The sequence below is a fragment of the Aristolochia californica genome, unplaced genomic scaffold (assembly GCF_029961685.1).
Source record: "Aristolochia californica isolate CCGP_79_NKW_82.1479 unplaced genomic scaffold, dmAriCali1.0.hap1 SCAF_7, whole genome shotgun sequence".
NCBI lineage: Eukaryota > Viridiplantae > Streptophyta > Magnoliopsida > Piperales > Aristolochiaceae > Aristolochia > Aristolochia californica.
In genome coordinates, this window is record NW_027182268.1 from 5,341,084 (window position 1) to 5,363,159 (window position 22,076).

Here is a 22,076-nt window from a genome sequence, read left to right on the forward strand (position 1 = left end):
TTTCATAACTTGATAAATTTTACTTTAATAGATTATAATTCCAATTATGATACCATGTTAAATTCTAAAATTTAATCCATGAATAACTTGGTTTGAGAAGAAGAAAAAAACAAAAGATGAGAAGGCAAGAGCAGGAGTTGGAGAGAGAAACTTTTAAGGGTTAAGAGAGAGCTCAAATGAAGTCCGCCTCCTCTCTTTCTTATTTATATAGGTGGGACATGGATACCTTAATACATGAGAGTAAAAATAACATTTTAACTAACTACTAATTGTAGGATTACGCCATTCACTCTCAAAAAACACATTGTTAACTTTTTACGTAGTATAGGGGCAACAAGGGAGTCTAAACTGATGAGCTAGTGAATTTCTCACGGTAACCTTGAAGATGAGCAAGCAGTTTGTCTCTGGGTGGCAGGATTGCTTTCACCGAGTCAGTATCAAGGAAATCTTGGAACCACCTCTTCAGCTCGGGAAAATCTCTCTCGTCAACCAGTGTCTTGCCAAGAACTTCTGCGCTGAGGGGAACCCAGTAGGCAAACCAACCAGCGATTATGTCCACAAAGCCTATGCTCTCCCCTCCAAAGAACCTCTTCCCGTGAAGACCTCTTTCAAATACCTTCATGGATTCTTGTACTTCTTTGATGGCTTTCTCTTGATCTTCCCCAACAGTGGAAAAAACACTGAAAAGCGCCGGTAGGCACTGCACAAGGAAATTCCTGCAACCCGTGAGTGTTGGAGAACTTCATATAACCATGTTTTTATGGTCCGTTTGTTTCTTTCGACCTATATATCGCCGATCGTCAAATAAAAAATTAAAAATAGCAGTCGCTTACCTTTTCTTCTGCATATTTAGCCCAGAACCGAGTCATTGCGCGGTCGTAAGGATCCTCCGGCAACAAGGGATTATTCTTCCATGTTTCATCAATGTATTCTATGATCACAAGAGACTCAGCAATTGATTTCTCACCGTGAACAAGAACTGGAACCTTTTTGTGAACAGGGTTGTATTGCAACAGAAGAGGACTCTTGTTAGCGAGGTCTTCTTCCACGTACTCGTACTCAATCCCTTTGAGGTGCAGAGCCCATCGAACCCGCAGAGCATAGGGGCTTAACCACATTCCAAATAGTTTGACTGTTTTTCCAGCCATTTCTTTCTTCTTCTATGTTCTTTATCTTCGTCTCGGATGCAACTGTGGTTAAAACTTGGATGCCTCTTATATGCCATTGTCGATGTGACACGAGCACTGAAAGTCCAAGATATCCGACATCTGCCTTCTTGGGTGTGCTGAAAATTGTTTGCGTGTCAAAGACGGCTAGACTTGTTCAATAAGTTCGGATATAATTTAAAATCAATAGTCAATGGAGTAGCTTTGTCAGTTTTCCCAAGTTTGAACAACCGATCGTAAATTTACTTTGAGCTAAGTTAGTAAAGACTATTTGAGCCATTGTTGTATAAGTAGCGTATATAGGATTGGGTGTGATTATTATTTGCACTTGAATTGCTATATTTACTTAATATAGAGAAAACTATTATATTTGTGTCTAACTAGTCTGGTCAAACCTTAACAAGACAAGACCATCCTCCCTTTAAGTAAATTGAGGAATGCTTGTGTGGTTATGAATAAGGGTGGCTTCGAATCGAGCCGGTTCGCGAGCCGCTCGAGTTCGGCTTGGTTTCGGTTCGGTTCGATTCGTTATATTTCGAGCTCGAGCCAAGCTTGAAATCAGAAATTGGCTCGTTTAGATTAACGAGGCAAGCTCGAGCAAAGCCAGGTTCGGGTCGTCAGCTCACGAGCGATTTGGGGATCGGGGGATTTGGAAATTTTTGGAGAAACCGTCTCTTCGTTTCGTCTTGTCGCCTGCGAAACCCATACTTCTCTCTGCCATTTCCATGCCGTTTCAGCATGATTTCTTGCGGAAATCGCTGTTCCTCGACAGGTATTCAGCTGAAATGGGGGATTTGGTCTTCAAATCCCTCGTTCTCCCTCTCCCTCTTCGATTCCTCAATTTCTTCTTCTACGATTTCTTTCTCTTCTTCCTCTTCATTTTCTTCATCCAAAGTTTTTCCTTGCCGACGTTACGAAATCGACTTTCTGACGGAAGGAGGCAAGATTTTTATTTAATCTTCTATTTTTTTTTTCGTCGCCGACCTAACCCTACAAAATCTCTAACTCTCGCTTCGTTTCAGCAATGTTCCTTCATTCTTGGAAAGTCTTTTTGGATATCCGAACGACGAACACTTTGTTTCTGTAACTGAAATGTTCTATATTAGAATACAGTTATGCCTAAGCAAAGATAACGATCTTTTTTTTTTTTTTTTTTTTTTTTTGCAGATATTCGTAGCTGACAATTTTCTTGAACTTACAAAGTACACTCGGAAAGAAATCCTTGGAAGAAACTGCCGGTATGAATTTTATTTCATGATTTTGAGTGTTGATACTGTTTGATTTTTTGAAACGGTGAGTTCTTGATTTAAGGGTAGAAGGAAATGCACTGTCACAACATAATGAGAAGATCATTTTATACATATTGTATATGGATGTTTCCTTTTCCTCTATAACTTAAAGAAAGAGAGCTTTGGGGGATGGATTTTCCAACAGAGATGGTCATAATTATTCTCTTTGTTCTCATGTCTTATTTCAAGTCTTATCTGCACAACCTCCACTGTTTCAAGGAAATCTCCTTTGCAATTCCAATCCTAATGTTAATGTTAAAGTTAGTTTTAAGTGATTTTGGTGGGTGAGGGGCGAATTATGGCTTATTTAAAAATTTTATATCAACAAATAAAAACAGCTATACCCCTCTATTAAAGCTTGGTTATATATTTGGGATATGAAAATAATGACAAGTAAACTTTAAGTATCATTTTTGTTTAATAAATGGGTATAGGCCTCTCTTCCTTTCACCCCTTCTCAGTTGAGGTGTACAACTTCTTCTTCTTGAAGGGAAACAGCAAAGACATCCAGTAAAGCTGTTCGAGCTATATTATTTTTGTTGTTCTGCAGAAGATATTGTTCGCGTGGGTTAGCATAACAACATTTATTGCCAAAAGTTCTACCAGCAAACACTCCAACGGGGGTTCTCTTATGAGCTTCTTGCCAATTCAAGTAAGTTACTGCCTTCTTTCTAAAATTTTACTTTTTAAACACATATTTTCCAGATTCTATTGATTTCATTAGTATGTTTTCTCATCATCTTTCTTCGTTCCCTCTGGCTGACTCAAAAGTGCTTAATCGTTATATCCACTCAAAGATAGTTCCTTGGAACTCTTAATAGGGGATACCGATTGATGGAAAGAATAGTACAAAGGGTGTCCATTTCTTATGCAAAAGGTCACGAAATTCACTGTGGACTTTATCTGAGGCAGTAGTTTCCTGTGGGGATGACTGTAAAACAAGAGGTAGTGTTTGCGAAGGCATACATATATGCCTATTGTAGTGAGTGCAACCAAGGTTACAAGTCAAGGTGAAAATGGTTGTCAATGTTTAGGTGACTTTTAGTTTGGTAGTAAATATTATGAAACTTGATGAAGGAATTAGCTTGGTGAATTGGTAAACTGGACAAGCAAGCAATCACTTGAAAGACACTTAAAAAATAATATTGATAAATTTAATTTGGAAAATATCTGTATGGGGCATTCAAATTCTAGTAGTTGGTATTGTAATATAGGTTTCTCCACTATATGAGTTTTTGGTATACTCTCTTTTTCTTGCAATTGTTTGCATCTCAAATAGTTCAATGGTGCTTCAGTGACACCTGTTCTTACTAGAGGTTGACCTATTTTATTCTCTTATTTTTTTTCATTTTTTTTATTTTTTCCTTGAGTGTGCCATCAATTGCATTCTAGCTGGTTGAGAGCCAGAAAACTTCATACTGAGTTATGACATTCCAGAAGGAAAGGAAGGGTGGGGGAGAAAAATCCCCCACCTTGTCATTTGTTATGTTTTTGTATATTTCAGAATGACTTACTAAGCTCAAGTGCTATAATGTTTGGAAACTAGTTGGTTATCAATTATTTTTTTGCTCAAATTCCACTGTTCTTCACAAATGAAGTTATTATTCTAGACTTTCAAATATTTTTATGTTTTGGGATCTTGTTTCTTTTTTTCCTTCTTATTTTTAGGTGTCTGACCTCTTATAAAATTTTGTACGTTTATCATACATTTCAGCAATAAACAGCAATGGTATTCAAATTGTTACTTGATATATTTTAGCAATAGAATTTTATTTCATGATTTTGAGTGTTGATAACATATTCTGTTCAATAATACTCTATTATAGTTAATGGAATCAAGAGCTTTCTTAATTGTATCCAACTTCTCTTTATTGTCAAAGTAAAAAAAAATGTTAGTGTTGATAACATATTCTATTCAATAATACTCTATTATAGTTAATGGAATCAGGAGCTTCTTAATTGCATCCAACTTCTCTTTATTGTAAAAAAAAAAAAAAATGTTAGTGTCGATAACATATTCTGTTCAATAATACTCTATTATAGTTAATGGAATCAGGAGCTTTCTTAATTGCATCCAACTTTTCTTTATTATAAAAAAGAATAAAAAATGTTAGTTTTTGTCCTTCTTTCTTAATTCTCATTGAACTTATATCTGTTGTTGTTCTAAAATGTTATATGGCTTGATGTATTAGCAAAAGTGATTTGATAGTTCCTTTTCTATCTTTTGGAAATTGAGATCTTGTGTGTGAACCTTTGATGTCTTAAATTCACTTATTGGATGATATATGATGCCTAAACCTTGTCAAATGTTCATAGGTCTCTTCAAGGTCCTGACACAGATCAAGTAAGAATGTCAACACCTCCTCAATTGACATCAATAATTAACATTAGTTCTAGTGTGACCATAAATAGTGACTCAACTCCTCCAAAGTCACTACCCTCTGTCATAAAAGTGGGCCCAGATGAAATTACCATAAATGAGGATGAAGGTCATTCTACCCATACTTCAAAAAGACAAGAAAAGTCTCATGTGAGGTTGGAATTCAAAGAAGTATCACTTAATGGTACAAAAGAGGCTCAGTGTGTTCATTGTAAAATCAATTTGAGTGTTATTAGTAGTTGAGTGACCACACATATGAGTCGACATTTGAAACGTTGCACTAGTAGAAAAGTGGCAATGATAAAACAAAAAACCTTAAACTTTCGACCAATGGGAGTGGGATCTAATGTTAATCAGAGTCCATCTAGACTTCCTCTTATGGATTTTGGAGGAAAATATGATCAAGCTAAAATGAGAGTACTCATTGCTCATTGGATTCTTATGCATGAGCATCCATTCATGATAATAGAAGAGGAGGGATTTAATTTTGTAATGAAGATGGCAAATATGAATTATGAGAAAATATCCCGTCAGACCATTAAGAAGGAGTGTATGGAGGTGTATGAGGCAGAGAAAAAGAAATTAAAAATTTTGTTAAAAGAGATTAATAAGATTAGTCTTACCACGGATCTTTGGAAGTCCCAAAATCAAAAAATTGAATACATGGTTATTACTGGGCATTTTATTGACAGTAATTGGAAGGTACAAAAACGAGTCTCGAGTTTTGTGCATGTTCTTCCTCCTCGTCGTGGTGTTGATATAGCATATGCTATTTACAAGTGTTTGAAAGAGTGGGCGATCGAAAATAAAGTTTTTAGTATTTTAATTGATAAAGCTGCATATAATGATGTTTGTATTAGAGTTTTGAAACATAATTTTTCAAGGAAAAAAAATTTGGTGTGTGGTGGAAAGTTGTTTCATTTGTGTTATTGTGCTAATATTTCGAACTTATTAATCCAAGATGGTTTTGTTCAGATTAAGGATATCATTTATAATATGCGTGAAAGTGTCAAATTCATAAATCTGTTTGAGGCTAGACTTCACACGTTTTCTGAAATTGTACAACAATTAGAACTTGGTGAAAAGAGGTCAGTTATTGATTGTCCAACTCGTTGGAACTTCACTTATGACATGTTGTCTTCTGCACTAAAATTCAAAGATGCATTCTCTAGATTTAAAGTTAGAGAACCAACTTATGATTGTTTGCCAAGTTTTGATGAATGGGAAAAGGTTGACATAGTGTGTGAGATTCTAGAAGTTTTTAGTGTAGTTACTAATATAATTTCTAGGAGTGAACCCTACGTCTAATTTGTACCTTAGTGAGGTATATAGGGTAAAAGAAGTTCTGGATTTTCATTCTACAAATGAAAATGTTTTCATTAGGACAACGGTTAGTAGAATGAAAGAGAAATTTGAGAAGTACTGGGGTGAATGCAATTTATTGATGGTTGTTGCTTCAGTTTTGGATCCAAGGGTCAAATTAAAGTTGATCGAAATGTGTTTTCCAGTGATATATTCTAAGGAGGAAGCTACAATGAATATAAATTTAGTTCGACGTACCTTATATGAGATCTACGATGAATATGTATCCTTATATAATGTGGATATTAGAAATGAAGATATTGTTTCAAGTACTAGCTATATGGGTGTTTCCACAAGTTGTAGGCCTTTATCAAGTTCAGGTTGATCAAAGTTAATGAGTTATATGAAACAAAATGATGTAGTTAATTCACCAAGGTCATAATTGGAAATATATCTTGAAGAATGTGCATATAGTTGTGAGGAAACTTCACAATGTGATTTTGATGTTTTAGAATGGTGGAAAGTGAATCATATGAAATTTCGGGTATTATCTAAGATGGCAACAGACATCCTTGTAATTCTCATATCTACAGTAGTTTCAGAGTCTACATTTAGTGCTGGTGGTAGAGTAATAGACTCATATCGTTCTTTCTTGGCACCAAATATAGTTCAAGCTTTGATTTGTAGTAGTGATTGGGTTCGGGTTCTTCATGGTGTAAAGAAAAATCAAAAGGTGAATTTCTATGATTAATTATTTATTATGATATTTTTTAGTATATTTTTTAGTTTTATTTATTAAATTTTTTTTTATGATTACAGCCTGAGAAGAAGAGTGTAGAGATAATGCTACCAGCTACATGATTTTTATGTTTCTCTCATCATGGTAATTTTAATATTTTAACAACATTAAGTAACTAGTAGTGGGAAAGTATTTTTTTATCTGACAATAACTAATTTTATTTTTTTGTTTTTGTCATAGGTGAAAATTTTGCTCATGCAGGACGTATATTATTTTCTAGCATTACGAGAAACAACTATACTTTGTATTTTTATAATGGATTTATAGTTTTTATTTGGGTGATTGTAAATTGATAGTGATATTTCATTTAATTTTGTTGTGTTTGATTATTGTATGGAGTTTATTTATAATGTTATGTAGTGTATGGAGTGTTTAGACTATTTTATGGAGTGTATAAACAATTTCATGGAGTGTTTATGGAATGTATAGATAATTTTATGGAGTGTTTATGGTGTGTTTATGCAGGTATTATGTATATTGATTATGCCCAATTTTAAGTAGAGGTCATGCCGAATTTTATACAGGTATTATATACATAGATTATGCTCAATTTTAAAAAGAGGTTATGCCCAATCATATACATGTATTATATATATAGGTTATACCTAATTTTATGTAGCGGTCATGTCTAATATTATATAAAATGTATGTATAATTTTATATACAATTTATTTGATATATTTTTTTTGAAAATTTTTAAAAGTATGTTGAGGATCGTGTTCGGCTCGAGCTCGATTAAAATTTTTGGGCTCGAGCTCGATAACAATTTTAGGCTCGAGATGAGGCTCTACTCGAAGATCGGCTCAAACATAGGTAAATTCGGGCTCGGCTCGACTCGATGCCACCCCTAGCTATGAAGCCTTATTTGAAGTTATTGTGAGTCATAATTCCTTGTGAAGGTAAGTGGTGCTTAAAATCCCTTTATTGGGTTTTGGTTCATGTATCTAGTGAGCTGTTGTAAAATCCCTATGTGAGAGTCTAGGCTAGGTTGTCTAATTGGTTGATAGAAAATCTCTTGGTAGTCAGTCTACATTGGATAACCTAGTTTGTTGTTGTATTAATATGTGAGGATAAGCTTTGTAAATTGACTATTGTGGTCAATTGAGTGGAGTAAGTTCCTATAAGGGTAGTATTATAATTGGCCTAAGAAGCAATTTATTGTAAATGTCACTTGAAAACCCTAACATAGTGAATTAAATCCTAGGTGTAAATACCTTGGGAGTGGATAAACAATATGAGAGACTGTCAAATTGTGAACTACTATAAATCATTGCATGTCTATTATGTGTTAGTCTTTAAATTACTCCTTGTGCTTGAATCTTGAGTTTAATAATTACATTGTGCAGTTGAATTTTTATACTAGGTTACATACACATTTAAAAAGTGTTGAACAAAAGAATCAAAAGAAGCTAAAAATTACCAATAGTATTCATGAACGGTCGAACTTATGTAGTCAAAATTTTCTTTTTGGGATTCTCTGTTGCAAGACATACTTAATGCACCTCATTAGTAACGTAAGTATTTACTATTATTAAAATTATCTTAATAGAGATCATGAAAGCAATACTAATATACCTATCTATATGATTAATAGCTCGTGAGTAAAATTTTAAGCATTTTCTCTCTCGACTCTTAAAGATTCCACAATCACTGTCAAGCTCACATACATTTTGAAATCAAATGTGAAAATTGAATTTGCGGTTTTGAAAAAGCCATATCCCAAGATCAATAAATTTTTAGGTTTTTTTTCTGTTAGATTTTGTGTGGATAACATTTTTCTTACTAGAATTATTGTTCTCATACTTTGAAACTATATTCTTCATTCTAGCATAAAATTCAGAAGGGGTTTTTGCATAGTATGAAAATTTTGGGGCTGAATTTTTTAAATCCAACTATCTATGAGTATTTATTTTGAAATCAATTGTCAAGTATAATCGAACTAGAGTGCTTTTACTTTGAAATTATATTGCATTGTTTAGATTTAAACTTTTTAAATTTGCTAATGAGGGTCCACATAAGGTAAAACATGTTTGATTGAATGGAGAACTTGCTCAATTGACTTCAACTTTTTGCTCCTCTTTAAAACTAACCAATCCATTTGTTGTTTGAAGGCTGAATTGAGTTTCATTTCTACTAAACTTTCATAACTTGATAAATTTTTCTTTAATACATTATAATTCTAGTTATGATACCATGTTAAATTGTAAAATTTAATCCAGGAATAACTTGGTTTGAGAAGAAGAAAAAGAAAAGATGAGAAGGCAAGAGCAGGAGTTGGAGAGAGAAACTTTGTAGGGTTAAGAGAGAGCTCATGAATGAACTCCGCCTCCTCTCTTTCTTATTTATATAGGTGGGACATGGATACCTTAACACATAAGAGTAAAAATAACATTTTAACTAACTACTAATTGTAGGATTACGCCATTCACTCTCAAAAAACACATTGTTAACTTTTTACGTAGTATAGGGGCAACAAGGGAGTCTAAACTGATGAGCTAGTGAATTTCTCACGGTAACCTTGAAGATGAGCAAGCAGTTTGTCTCTGGGTGGCAGGATTGCTTTCACCGAGTCAGTATCAAGGAAATCTTGGAACCACCTCTTCAGCTCGGGAAAATCTCTCTCGTCAACCAGTGTCTTGCCAAGAACTTCTTCGTTGAGGGGAACCCAGTAGGCAAACCAACCAGCGATTATGTCCACAAAGCCTATGCTCTCCCCTCCAAAGAACCTCTTCCCGTGAAGACCTCTTTCAAATACCTTCATGGATTCTTGTACTTCTTTGATGGCTTTCTCTTGATCTTCCCCAACAGTGGAAAAAACACTGAAAAGCGCCGGTAGACACTGCACAAGGAAATTCCTGCAACCCGTGAGTGTTGAAGAACTTCATATAACCTTGTTTTTATGGTCCGTTTGATTCTTTCGACCTATATATCGCCGATCGTCAAATAAAAAATTAAAAATAGCAGTCGCTTACCTTTTCTTCTGCATATTTAGCCCAGAACCGAGTCATTGCGCGGTCGTAAGGATCCTCCGGCAACAAGGGATTATTCTTCCATGTTTCATCAATGTATTCTATGATCACAGGAGACTCAGCAATTGATTTCTCACCGTGAACAAGAACTGGAACCTTTTTGTGAACAGGGTTGTATTGCAACAGAAGAGGACTCTTGTTAGCGAGGTCTTCTTCCACGTACTCGTACTCAATCCCTTTGAGGTGCAGAGCCCATCGAACCCGCAGAGCATAGGGGCTTAACCACATTCCAAATAGTTTGACTGTTTTTCCAGCCATTTCTTCTTCTTCTATGTTCTGTATCTTCGTCTCGGATGCAACTGTGGTTAAAACTTGGATGCCTTTTATATGCCATTATCGATGTGACACTGAAAGTCCAAGATGTCCGACATCTGCCTCCTTGGGTGTGCTGAAAACTGTTTGCGTGTCAAAGACGGCATTGGGTGAGCTCAGAATTGTTTGCGTGTCAAAGACGGCTACACTCGTTAAATAAGCTCGAATATAATTTAAAATCAATAGTCAATGGAGTAGCTTTGTCAGTTTTCCCGAGTTTGAACAACCGATCGTAAATTAATTTGAGCTAAGTTGGTAAAGACTATTTGAGCCATTGTTGTATAAGTAGCGTATATAGGATTGGGTGTGATTATTATTTGTACTTGAATTGCTATTATATTTGTGTCTAACTATAAGCAAGGTACCCTTGTAGTCTCGTCAAACCTTAACAAGACAAGACCATCCTCCCTTAAGTAAATTGAGGAAGGCTTGCGTGGCTATGAATCCTTAGTTGATGTTATTGCGAGTCATAAGTCCTTGTGAAGGTAAGTGGTGCTTAAAATCCCTTTGTTGGGTTTTGGTTCGTGTATCTAGTGAGCTGTTGTAAAATCCCTATGTGAGAGTCTAGTTGGTTGATAGAAAATTTCTTGGTAGTCGGTCTACATAGGATAACCTAGTTTGTTGTTGTATTAATATGTGAGGATGAGCTTTGTAAATTGACTATTGTGGTCAATTGAGTGGAATAAGTCCCTTATAGTATTATAATTGGCCTAAGAAGTAATGTATTGTTAGTGTCACTTGACAACCCTAACATAGTGAATTAAATCCTAGGTGTAAATACCTTGGGAGTGGATAAACAATACAAGAGACTGTCAAATTGTGAACTACTATAAATCATTGCATGTCTATTATGTGTTAGTCTTTAAACTACTCCTTGTGCTTGAATCTTGAGTTTAATAATTATATTATACATTTTCAATTAATATTGACTAATTTTTATATTAATCTAAAATTATTTAGTTATAGGAAGTGATGTTGCCTTGAAGTATGAATAAAACATTGAACTGATTAAAATTTTCGAGTGTGTACATTCCGAAGGTCATTTGACCTAATCAGAATGAAGTTTGAGGATTGAATCCAACACCTTGTTGAAATACTTACTTATGGTCCAGTTTGATCTATTAAACATCTCTGTTGTGACACTATAAGATTGTTGTTGACCAACAGTTTGGAGGAAATATGCAAGTTGTTCTTCAACTGAAATGGTCTTTGTGGCTGATAAAAACCCTTTACTAGTAAGTATATCTGCCAATTTGTGAAATACCAGTTGATTCATCCTGTAAACTTTCCGAAATTTAACTAGTGATTTGTCTAGTGCCTTTTGCAAATACAATGAACCATTCATCCCACAAGAACGTGGTACACGTCTGTTGCAATGGTACATATAATATCTTCCCATGGCGATAAACAAAGTTCTGAATGCAACCATAGTTGCAACCTGTTTTCGTCTGTCATAGAATCCATGGAAATCTACAAATTCAATCGCCTAAATGTCATAACACAAGTAAACATCAATCTTCAATCATAACTTGTTTGCAATCACACCTATACACAACCATATTCATCCACATTCCCAAATTCTACATTCAATCACATCCCTAGGCAACCATATTCATTTAACTGTCCACATCCATAGTCATCTACCATATTCATCCATGCAATATATAAAAACAACAACATATCAAATTTAAATACTAACCATATTAATAAGTCTTGCAACATCAGAATTCAAACATCATACCTAATACATAAAATATTCCAAAAGAATAATGTACTTATAATGCATTACAATTAATTTTCAAAACAAAATTTAAGCCACTTGACCCGCTCTTCCACTGTCATCTCCGCAAACATGACTTTCTTACTTGGCGTATCCAACCATAAAGGAGCGCGAAACTTCAATTTTGCAGACATGTCCGGGATTTCGCTGAGGGCTTTAACCCAATCTCTTTCAATTTTGGGCTCTCACTTTAGGCTTCATCATGAAATTCTTAAATGTCTGAGCTATTCGATCCATTGCATCAATGAATCTACTAGTGTCGTCATCGGGCATTTCAATTCTCTTTTTACGACGACTTGAAGATGACTGCTTACTTCTTTCAAATTGATTACCTGGAGACTCATCCATGCTTAATAATGGCGATGGAGTATCCCTAACTATATCAAAATCCACGAGCGCATCCATCGGGACATGTTCCGATTCACGGAAGAGTTCATCGCCCTGATCTACAAAGGTTGCACCTCCTGACCCTACGGCTATTGTGTTTCCCACCACGATAGCTAATTTGTCGTACAGGGGGCAGCCTTCACATTTGTACTTCTCAACAACTCTATGCTCCTACAAGAATAAAACATCATTTATACGTCTTGGAATAGAGTTATACTAACGCGGAAAACATAAAAAATATTTTATAGTACATCATGATTTACTGACCTTTATGTAGTCAAGCTATACAAAATTACATGCAGTAACTCGTTGTGAGGTTGCATCCCAACCGAACCCACTAGTGTTGATATAGCTCGTTATTGCTTGGTATGTTTTCTTCCATGATTTTGTTCGATTCTTCACCTACTCAATAGTTTTTTTATTGACTACGTCTTCATTGAACTTATTGACATAGTCCATATATAGCTCATGTTTCCATACCCTGTTAGGCAACTTGTTCCCTAGATTAACCTGCTCGACCAAGAGATCGAGCATTTTGCTATCTTCTTCGAAGGTCCAAATATCATATGGTCAACCAGTTGGTTGTCTTCTTGCAGCCATGTATAATCTAAATCCGAGACGGTCCATATGGAAAAAACTTTATCAGACAACCTTTACCTGTCACAGAAACACAAACCATAAAAAATAGAATACCATGTGGTGGATATGTACAACACCCGAATCTCCTCACCACATGGCAAAAACATTCCATAGCAATTCAAATATTCTCAACAATATTCTCAAACATTTCAAAATTAATTAAACTATTTTCACTACTGCATATGCACTAAACAATGAGAAAACACACACATCAAGTCCAAATTCACCGAACACCCCTAGAAGAGCCCCATATAACTTCGTAGTCACTACGAACTGTACCTCGTCCGTGATGGGGGTCGGGTTTCGTTGGCTAATGGACGCCCGTGTAGGCGACTTAGCCTTGTTTGAATTGGACTAAAAAACCCCAAATGAAACCTAAACCATAAACCCTCAAACCCTAAAGTCATACCCTATCACCTACTAAACTCTAAACCCTAAACACTAATTCCATAACATAATACCCTAAACCCTAGACCCCCTAAACCATAGAAGCCCTAAATCCTAAACCCAAAAAACCCTAGAGCTTAAAAACTAAAAACCCCCGAAACCTTAAAAACCCTAAACCCTATCACCTACTAAACTCTAAACCCTAAACACTAATTCCAGAACTTAATACCTTAAAAGCCCTAAACCCTATACCCTAAATCCAGACCCTAAACCCAAAAAACCCTAGAGAAAACACAAAACCCCCAAAACCTTAAAAACCCTAAACCCCCTAAACCTTAAAAACTCTAATCCCTAAAATACCCTAAATCCTTAACCATAAACCCTAAACCCTAATTACAGAACCCATAAATACCGAGCACCAAACCCTAAAAATAATCCCTAACACGAATCATGAATTTAGACCCTAAATCGTAACCCTAAATCCCACAATTATGCACAAATAACCCCTAATTAGGCACTGAAGATAAAATTAAATCAATTAAAACACTAATTTGGGGAAAACCGAAGCCGAAGGGTGAAATCGATGTCGAATGGGGAAATCGATGCCTAACGAAGTAGAAATTAAGCAATTGATGCCCAAATATCAAAATCAAAGAAAATTGAAATCGAAATGTGGAAATCGAACGAAATCGAAAAGTATTTTGGGGGAAAGGAGAATAGCCAAAGAGAGAAGAGAGTGGGAGGCTGAAAGTGAGAAGAGAGGGAGAAGAGAGAGAAGAAAGGGAGGTCGAGAGGGATAAGAGAGGGAGAAGAGAGAGAACAGAGAAAAGAAAGGGAGGTCGAGAGGGATAAGAGAGAGAGAAGCGAGAGAGAAAAATGGAGAGCGAGTCCGAGAGAAGAGAGAGAGGCATAGAGACCAGAGAGGGGGTGCGAGAGTCCGAGAGAAGACTGAGAGACAGATGTCGGAGACGAGAGGGAGTAGAGACGGAGGCCGGAGACGACAATCCCAGAGAAGAGAGGCAACAACGACGTCGGGGGCGCAGGGAGACGAGAGAGGGAGTGCGGGAGAGGGAAAGAAAAAAAGGAAAATGAGGATGCGCGAGAGGAAGGGGGTGCTAGGAGGAAGCGTCGCGCGTCCTTCATCTCAAAGAAGATCAAATATGGCCTTCTTTGAGATGAGGGATTTTAAACCGTGAAGGCATCCAGATGAAATGTCATATGCATTCTACTGACGACTTCAAGTGTTGAAGGGCGCCCCCCCTAATATGTGAAACATAAGATAAAACATATTTGATTGAATAGAGAACTTGCTAAACTAACCAATCCATTTGTTGCTTGAAGGCTGAATTGAGTTTCATTTCTACTAAACTTTCATAACTTGATAAAATTTACTTTAAAACATTATTATTCCAGTTATGATACCTTGTTAAATTCTAAAATTTAATCCATGAATAACTTGGTTTGAGAAGAAGAAAAAAACAAAAGATGAGAAGGCGAGAGGAGGAGTTGGAGAGAAAAATTTGAAGGGTTAAGAGAGAGCCCATGAATGAACTCCGCCTTCTCTCTTTCTTATTTATATATGTGGGACATGGATACCCTAATACATAAGAGTAAAAATAACATTTTAACTAACTACTAATTATAGGATTATGCCACTCACTCTCAAAAAAACATTGTTAACTTTTTACGTAGTATAGGGCAACAAGGGAGTGTAAACTGATGAGCTAGTGAATTTCTCACGGTAACCTTGAAGATGAGCAAGCAGTTTGTCTCTGGGTGGCAGGATTGCTTTCACCGAGTCAGTATCAAGGAAATCTTGGAACCACCTCTTCAGCTCGGGAAAATCTCTCTCGTCAACCAGTGTCTTGCCAAGAACTTCTTCGCTGAGGGGAACCCAGTAGGCAAACCAACCAGCGATTATGTCCACAAAGCCTATGCTCTCCCCTCCAAGGAACCTCTTCCCGTGAAGACCTCTTTCAAATACCTTCATGGATTCTTGTACTTCTTTGATGGCTTTCTCTTGATCTTCCCCAACAGTGGAAAAAACACTAAAAAGCGCCGGTAGGCACTGCACAAGGAAATTTCTGCAACCCGTGAGTGTTGGAGAACTTCATATAACCATGTTTTTATGGTCCGTTTGTTTCTTTCGACCTATATATCGCCGATCATCACATAAAAAATTAAAAATAGCAGTCGCTTACCTTTTCTTCTGCATATTTAGCCCAGAACCGAGTCATTGCGCGGTCGTAAGGATCCTCCGGCAACAAGGGATTATTCTTCCATGTTTCATCAATGTATTCTATGATCACAAGAGACTCAGCAATTGATTTCTCACCGTGAACAAGAACTGGAACCTTTTTGTGAACAGGGTTGTATTGCAACAGAAGAGGACTCTTGTTAGCTAGGTCTTCTTCCACGTACTCGTACTCAATCCCTTTGAGGTGCAGAGCCCATCGAACCCGCAGAGCATAGGGGCTTAACCACATTCCAAATAGTTTGACTGTTTTTCCAGCCATTTCTTTCTTCTTCTATGTTCTGTATCTTCGTCTCGGATGCAACTGTGGTTAAAACTTGGATGCCTTTTATATGCCATTGTCGATGTGACACGAGCACTGAAAGTCCAAGATATCCGACATCTGCCTTCTTGGGTGTGCTGAAAATTGTTTGCGTGTCAAAGACGGCTAGACTCGTTAAATAAGTTCGGATATAATTTAAAATCAATAGTCAATGGAGTAGCTTTGTCAGTTTTCCCAAGTTTGATCAACCGATCGTAAATTTACTTTGAGCTAAGTTAGTAAAGACTATTTGAGCCATTGTTGTACAAGTAGCGTATATTGGATTGGGTGTGATTATTATTTGCACTTGCTAGATTTACTTAATATAGAGAAAACTATTATATTTGTGTCTGGTCAAACCTTAACAAGACAAGACCATCTTCCCTTTAAGTAAATTGAGGAAGGCTTGTGTGGCTATGAAGCCTTATTAGATGTTATTGCAAGTCATAAGTCCTTGTGAAGGTAAGTGGTGCTTAAAAACTCTTTATTGGGTTTTGGTTCGTGTATCTAGTGAGCTGTTGTAAAATCCCTTGTGAGAGTTAGTTGGTTGATAGAAAATTTCTTGGTAGTTGGTCTACATAGGATAACCTAGTTTGTTGTTGTATTAATATGTGAAGATGAGCTTTGTAAATTGACTATTGTGGTCAACTGAGTGGAATAAGTCCCTTATAGTATTATAATTGGCCTAAGAAGTAATGTATTGTTAGTGTCACTTGACAACCCTAACATAGTGAATTAAATCCTAGGTGTAAATACCTTGGGAGTGGATAAACAATACGAGAGACTGTCAAATTGTGAACTACTATAAATCATTGCATGTCTATTATGTGTTAGTCTTTAAATTACTCCTTGTGCTTGAATCTTGAGTTTAATAATTACATTATGCAGTTGAATTTTTATACTAGGTTACATACACATTTAAAAAGTGTTGAACAAAAGAATCAAAAGAAGCTAAAAATTACTAATAATATTCATGAACGGTCAAACTTATGTAGTCAAAATTTTCCTTTTGGGATTCTCTGTCCCAAGACATACTTAATGCACCTCATTAGTAACGTAAGTATTTACTATTATTAAAATTATCTTAATAGAGATCTTGAAAGCAATACTAATATGACCTATCTATATGATTACTAGCTCATGAGTAAAATTTTAAGCATTTTCTCTATCGACTCTTAAAGCTTCCACAATCACCCTCAAGCTCACTTACATTTTGAAATCAAATGTGGAAATTGAATTTGCTGTTTTGAACAAGCATATCCCAACAATTATGAATTTTTAGGTTTTTTTGCTTTCAGATTTTGTGTGGATAACATTTTTCTTGCTAGAATTATTGTTCTCATACTTTGAAACTATATTCTTCATTCTAGCATCAAATTCAAAAGGGGTTTTTTCATAGTATGAAAACTTTGGGACTGAATTTTTAAAATCCAACTATCTATGAGTATGTATTTTGAAATCGATTGATTATGCTTGGTCAAGTATATTCGAACTAGAGCGCTCTTTGAAATCAATTTGCATTGTTTAGATTTAAACTTTTTAAATTTGCTAATGAGGGACTACCAAACCTTTTATGCTATTTGGAAGCCTCTTCTATTGTGGTTGTTGCTATTATTGTCAATGTAGTATGGTCCATATAGTAAATGTATCATTATAATCCTCTTCACGTATATAATTGTGCAATATGCAACAAGCATGTACAACTTTCACCTGGATCTTAAAAGAAAATGGAGGAGTGCCTTTTAACATTTGAAATCGAGCTTTTAAAGCACCAAAAGTTTGCTCAATAATATTCCTTAAAGATGAGTGTATTTGGTTGAATGATTCTTTTTCATTTTTAGGAATATTATCTCCAAATTCTTGCAGATGATACCGGGTTCCTCGATATGGAGCCAAAAATCTCGGAGGATTTGTATAACCAGCATCGACTAGATAATATTTTCCTATAATAGAAATTATATACCACATAAAATAATTTTAGATAAAATAGATAAAAAAATGGCTGCATAAAAATATATTACTTACCTTTAGGTACAAAGATTTTATCTCAGCGAGTCAATGCATCCTTCAGTACACGGGAATCAGCTGCTGATCCCTCCCATCTAGCAAGTACATAAGTGAATTGCATGTCAAATGAACATGCTACCATCACATTTACAGAGAGATAACCTTTTCTATTCCAGAACCTTGGTTGATCTTCAAGTGGAATGTTCGCTTTGATATGAGTTCCATCAATAGCTCCAATACAATCCTAGTTATACATTTTCAATTAATATTGACTAACTTTTCATATTAATCTAAAATTATTTAGTTATAGGAAGTGATGTTGCCTTGAAGTACGAATAAAACATTGAACTGGTTAAAATCTTCGACTATGTGCTTTCTAAAGGTCGTTTGATTGACGTAATTAGAGTGAAGTTTGAGGATTGAATCTAACACCTTGTTGAAATACTTACTTGTGGTCCAGTTTGATCTATTAAACATCTCTGTTGAGACACTATAAGATTGTTGTTGACCAACAGTTAGGATAAAATATGTAAGTTGTTCTTCAACAGAGATAGTCTTTGTGGCTGATAAAAACCCTTTACTAGTAAGTATATCTCCCAATTTGTGAAATACCAGTTGATTCATCCCGTAAACTTTCTGAAATTTAACTGGTGATTTGTCTAGTGCCTTTTGAAAATACGATGGACCATTCATCCCACAAGAACGTGATACACGTTTGTTGCAATGGTACATATAGCATCTTCCCATGGGGATAAACAAATTTATGAATGCAACCATAGTTGCAACCTGTTCTTCGTCTGTCATAGTATCCATGGAAAGCTACAAATTCAATCGCCTAAATGTCATAAACACAAGTAAACATCAATCTTCAATCATAACCTATTTGCAATCACACCAATACACAACCATATTCATCCTTATTCCCACATCTGACATTCAATCACATCCCTACGCAACTATATCCATAGTCATCTACCATATTCATTCATGCAATATATAAACACAACAACATATCAAATTTAAATACTAACCATACTAATAAGTCTTGCAACATCAGAATTCAAACATCATACCTAATACATAACAATATTCCAAAAGAATAGTGTATTTATAAAGCATTACAATTAATTTTCAAAACAAAATTTAAGCCACTTGACCCGCTCTTCCACGGTCATCTCCGCAAACATGACCTTCTTACTTGGCGTATCCAACCATAAAGGAGCGCGAAACTTTAATTCTGCAGACATGTCCAGGATTTCCCTGAGGGCTTTGACCCAATCTCTTTCAATATTGGGCTCTTTCTCTTTAGGCTTCATCATGAAATTCTTAAATGTCTGAGCTATTCGATCCATTGCATCAATGAATCTACTGGTGTCATCATCGGGCATTTCAGTTCTCTTTCTACTACGACTTGAAGATGACCGCTTACTTCTTTCAAATTGATTACCTGGAGACTCATCCATGCTTAATAATGGCGATGGAGTATCCCTAACTATATCAAAATCCTCGGGCTCATCCATCGAGACATGTTCCGATTCATGGATGAGTTCATCGCCCTGATCTACAAAGGTTGCACCTCCTGACCTTACGGCTATTGTATTTCCCACCACCACAGTTAATTTGTCGTACAGGGGGCAGCCTTCACGTCTATACTTCGTAGCAACTCTATGCTCTTACAAGAATAAAACATCCTATATATGTCTTGAAATAGAGTTATACTATCACGAAAAACATAAAAAATATTTTATAGTACATCACGATTTACTGACCTTTATGTAGTCAAGCTATACAGAATTACATGCAGTAACTCGTTGTGTGGTTGCATCTCAACCGAACCCACTAGTGTTGATACAGCTCGTTACCGTTTGGTATATTTCTTTCCATGATCTTGTTCGATTCTTCATCTACTCAACAGTTTTTTTATTGACTGCGTCTTCATTTAACTTATTAACATAGTCCATATATACCTCATGTTTCCATACCCTATTAGGCAACTTGTTCCCTAGATTAACCTGCTCGACCAAGAGATCGAGCATTTTGCTATCGTCTTCGAAGGTCCAAATGTCATATGGTCGACCAGTTGGTTGTCTTCTTGCAGCCATGTATAATCTAAATCCGAGATGGTCCTCATGGAAAAAACTTTATCAGACAACCTTTACCTGTCACGGAAAGACAAACCATAAAAAAATAGAATACCATGTGGTGGATATGTATAACACCCGAATCTCCTCACCACATGGCAAAAATATTCCATAGCAGTTCAAAAATTCTCAACAACATTCTCAAACATTTCAAAATTAATTAAACTATTTTCACTACTTCATATGCACTAAACAATGAGAAAACACACACATCAAGTCCAAATTCACCGAACACCCCTGGAAGAGCCCTATATAACTTCGCAGTCACTACGAATTGTACCTCGTCAGTGATGGGGGTCGGGTTTCGTTGGCTAATGGACACCCGTGTAGGTGACTCAGCCTCGTTTGAATTGGACTAAAAACCCCCTAATAAAACATAAACCATAAACCATCAAACCCTAAAGTCAAACCCTATCGCCTACTAAACTCTAAACCCAAAACACTAATTCCATAACATAATACCCTAAACCCTAGACCCCCTAAACATTAGAAGCCCTAAACCCTAAACCCAAAAAACCCTGGAGCTTAAAAACTCGAAACCCCCAAAACCTTAAAAACCCTAAACCCTATCACCTACTAAACTCTAAACCCTAAACACTAATTCCAGAACTTAAGACCTTAAAAGCCTTAAACCCTACATCCTAATTCCAGACCCTAAACCCAAAAAACCCTAGAGCTTAAAAACACAAAACCCCCAAAACCTTAAAAACCATAAACCCCTTAAACCTTAAAAACCCTAATCCCTAAAATACCCTAAATCCTTAACCATAAACCCTAAACCCTAATTACAGAACCCTTAAATACCGAGCACCAAACCCTAAAAATAATCCCTAACACGAATCAAGAATTTAGACCCTAAACCGTAACCCTAAATCCCACAATTATGCACAAATAACCCCCAATTAGGCACTGAAGATAAAATTAAATCAAATAAAACACTAATTTGGGGAAAATCGAAGCCGAAGGGTGAAATCGATGTCGAATGGGGAAATCAATGCCTAATCGAAGTAGAAATTAAGCAATTGATGCCCAAATGTCAAAATTGAAGAAAATCGAAATCGGAAGGTATTTTGGGGGAAAGGAGAATAGCCAGAGAGAGAAGGGAGTGGGAGGCTGAAAGGGAGAAGAGAGAGAAGAAAGGGAGGTCGAGAGGGATAAGAGAAAGAGAGAGAGAGAGAAGCGAGAGAGAAAAATGGAGAGTGAGTCCAAGAGAAGAGAGAGAGGCACGGAGACTAGAGAAAGGGTGCGAGAGAGAGGGCGAGTCTGAGAGAAGACCAAGAGACGGAGGCCGGAGACGAGAGGGAGCAGAGACGGAGGCCGGAGATGAGAATCTGAGAGAAGAGAGGTAGCAGCGACGTCGGGGCGCAGGGAGACGAGAGAGGGAGTACAAGAGAGGGGAAGAATAAAAGGAAAAAGAGGATGCGGGAGAGAAGGGGGTGTGAGGAGGAAGCGTCGCGTGTCCTTCATCTCAAAGAAGATCAAATATGGCCTTCTTTGAGATGAAGGATTTTAAATCGTGGAGGCATCCAGATGAAATGTCATTTGCACTTTACTTACGACTTCAAGTGTTGAAGGACGTCATGCGGATGAAGATCATCTCTCCCCCCCCCAGTATGTGAAACATAAGGTGAAACATATTTGATTGAATAGAGAACTTGCTAAACTAACCAATCCATTTGTTGCTTGAAGGCTGAATTGAGTTTCATTTCTACTAAATTTTCATTACTTGATAAACTTTACTTTAATACATTATAATTCCAGTTATGATACCATGTTAAATTCTAAAATTTAATCCATGAATAACTTGGTTTGAGAAGAAGAAAAAAAAAAGATGAGAAGGCAAGACCAGGAGTTGGAGAGAGAAACTTTGTAGGGTTAAGAGAGAGCCCATGAATGAACTCCG

At 36.2% G+C, this 22,076-nt stretch overlaps 3 protein-coding genes across 3 annotated transcripts; all 3 read right to left on the bottom strand.

Annotated features, from left to right (window-relative positions):
- Positions 1–285: 285 nt before the first annotated feature.
- Positions 286–1,148, bottom strand: LOC137936986 (glutathione transferase GST 23-like). The gene is made up of 2 exons (XM_068781980.1): positions 834–1,148; positions 286–700 (listed from the first exon to the last, which is right to left on the bottom strand). The coding sequence occupies exons 1-2, from the start codon at positions 1,146–1,148 to the stop codon at positions 344–346; spliced, it is 672 nt and encodes a 223-aa protein (XP_068638081.1). The 3' UTR covers positions 286–343.
- Positions 1,149–9,310: 8,162 nt separating this feature from the next.
- Positions 9,311–10,223, bottom strand: LOC137936400 (glutathione transferase GST 23-like). Its single transcript, XM_068781044.1, has 2 exons — positions 9,909–10,223; positions 9,311–9,775 (listed from the first exon to the last, which is right to left on the bottom strand). Exons 1-2 carry the CDS (start codon positions 10,221–10,223, stop codon positions 9,419–9,421), a joined length of 672 nt encoding a protein of 223 aa, XP_068637145.1. The 3' UTR covers positions 9,311–9,418.
- Positions 10,224–12,228: 2,005 nt separating this feature from the next.
- Positions 12,229–15,989, bottom strand: LOC137936290 (glutathione transferase GST 23-like). The gene is made up of 3 exons (XM_068780875.1): positions 15,672–15,989; positions 15,188–15,538; positions 12,229–12,615 (listed from the first exon to the last, which is right to left on the bottom strand). The coding sequence occupies exons 1-3, from the start codon at positions 15,984–15,986 to the stop codon at positions 12,229–12,231; spliced, it is 1,053 nt and encodes a 350-aa protein (XP_068636976.1). The 5' UTR covers positions 15,987–15,989.
- Between the last annotated feature and the right edge of the window lie 6,087 nt (positions 15,990–22,076).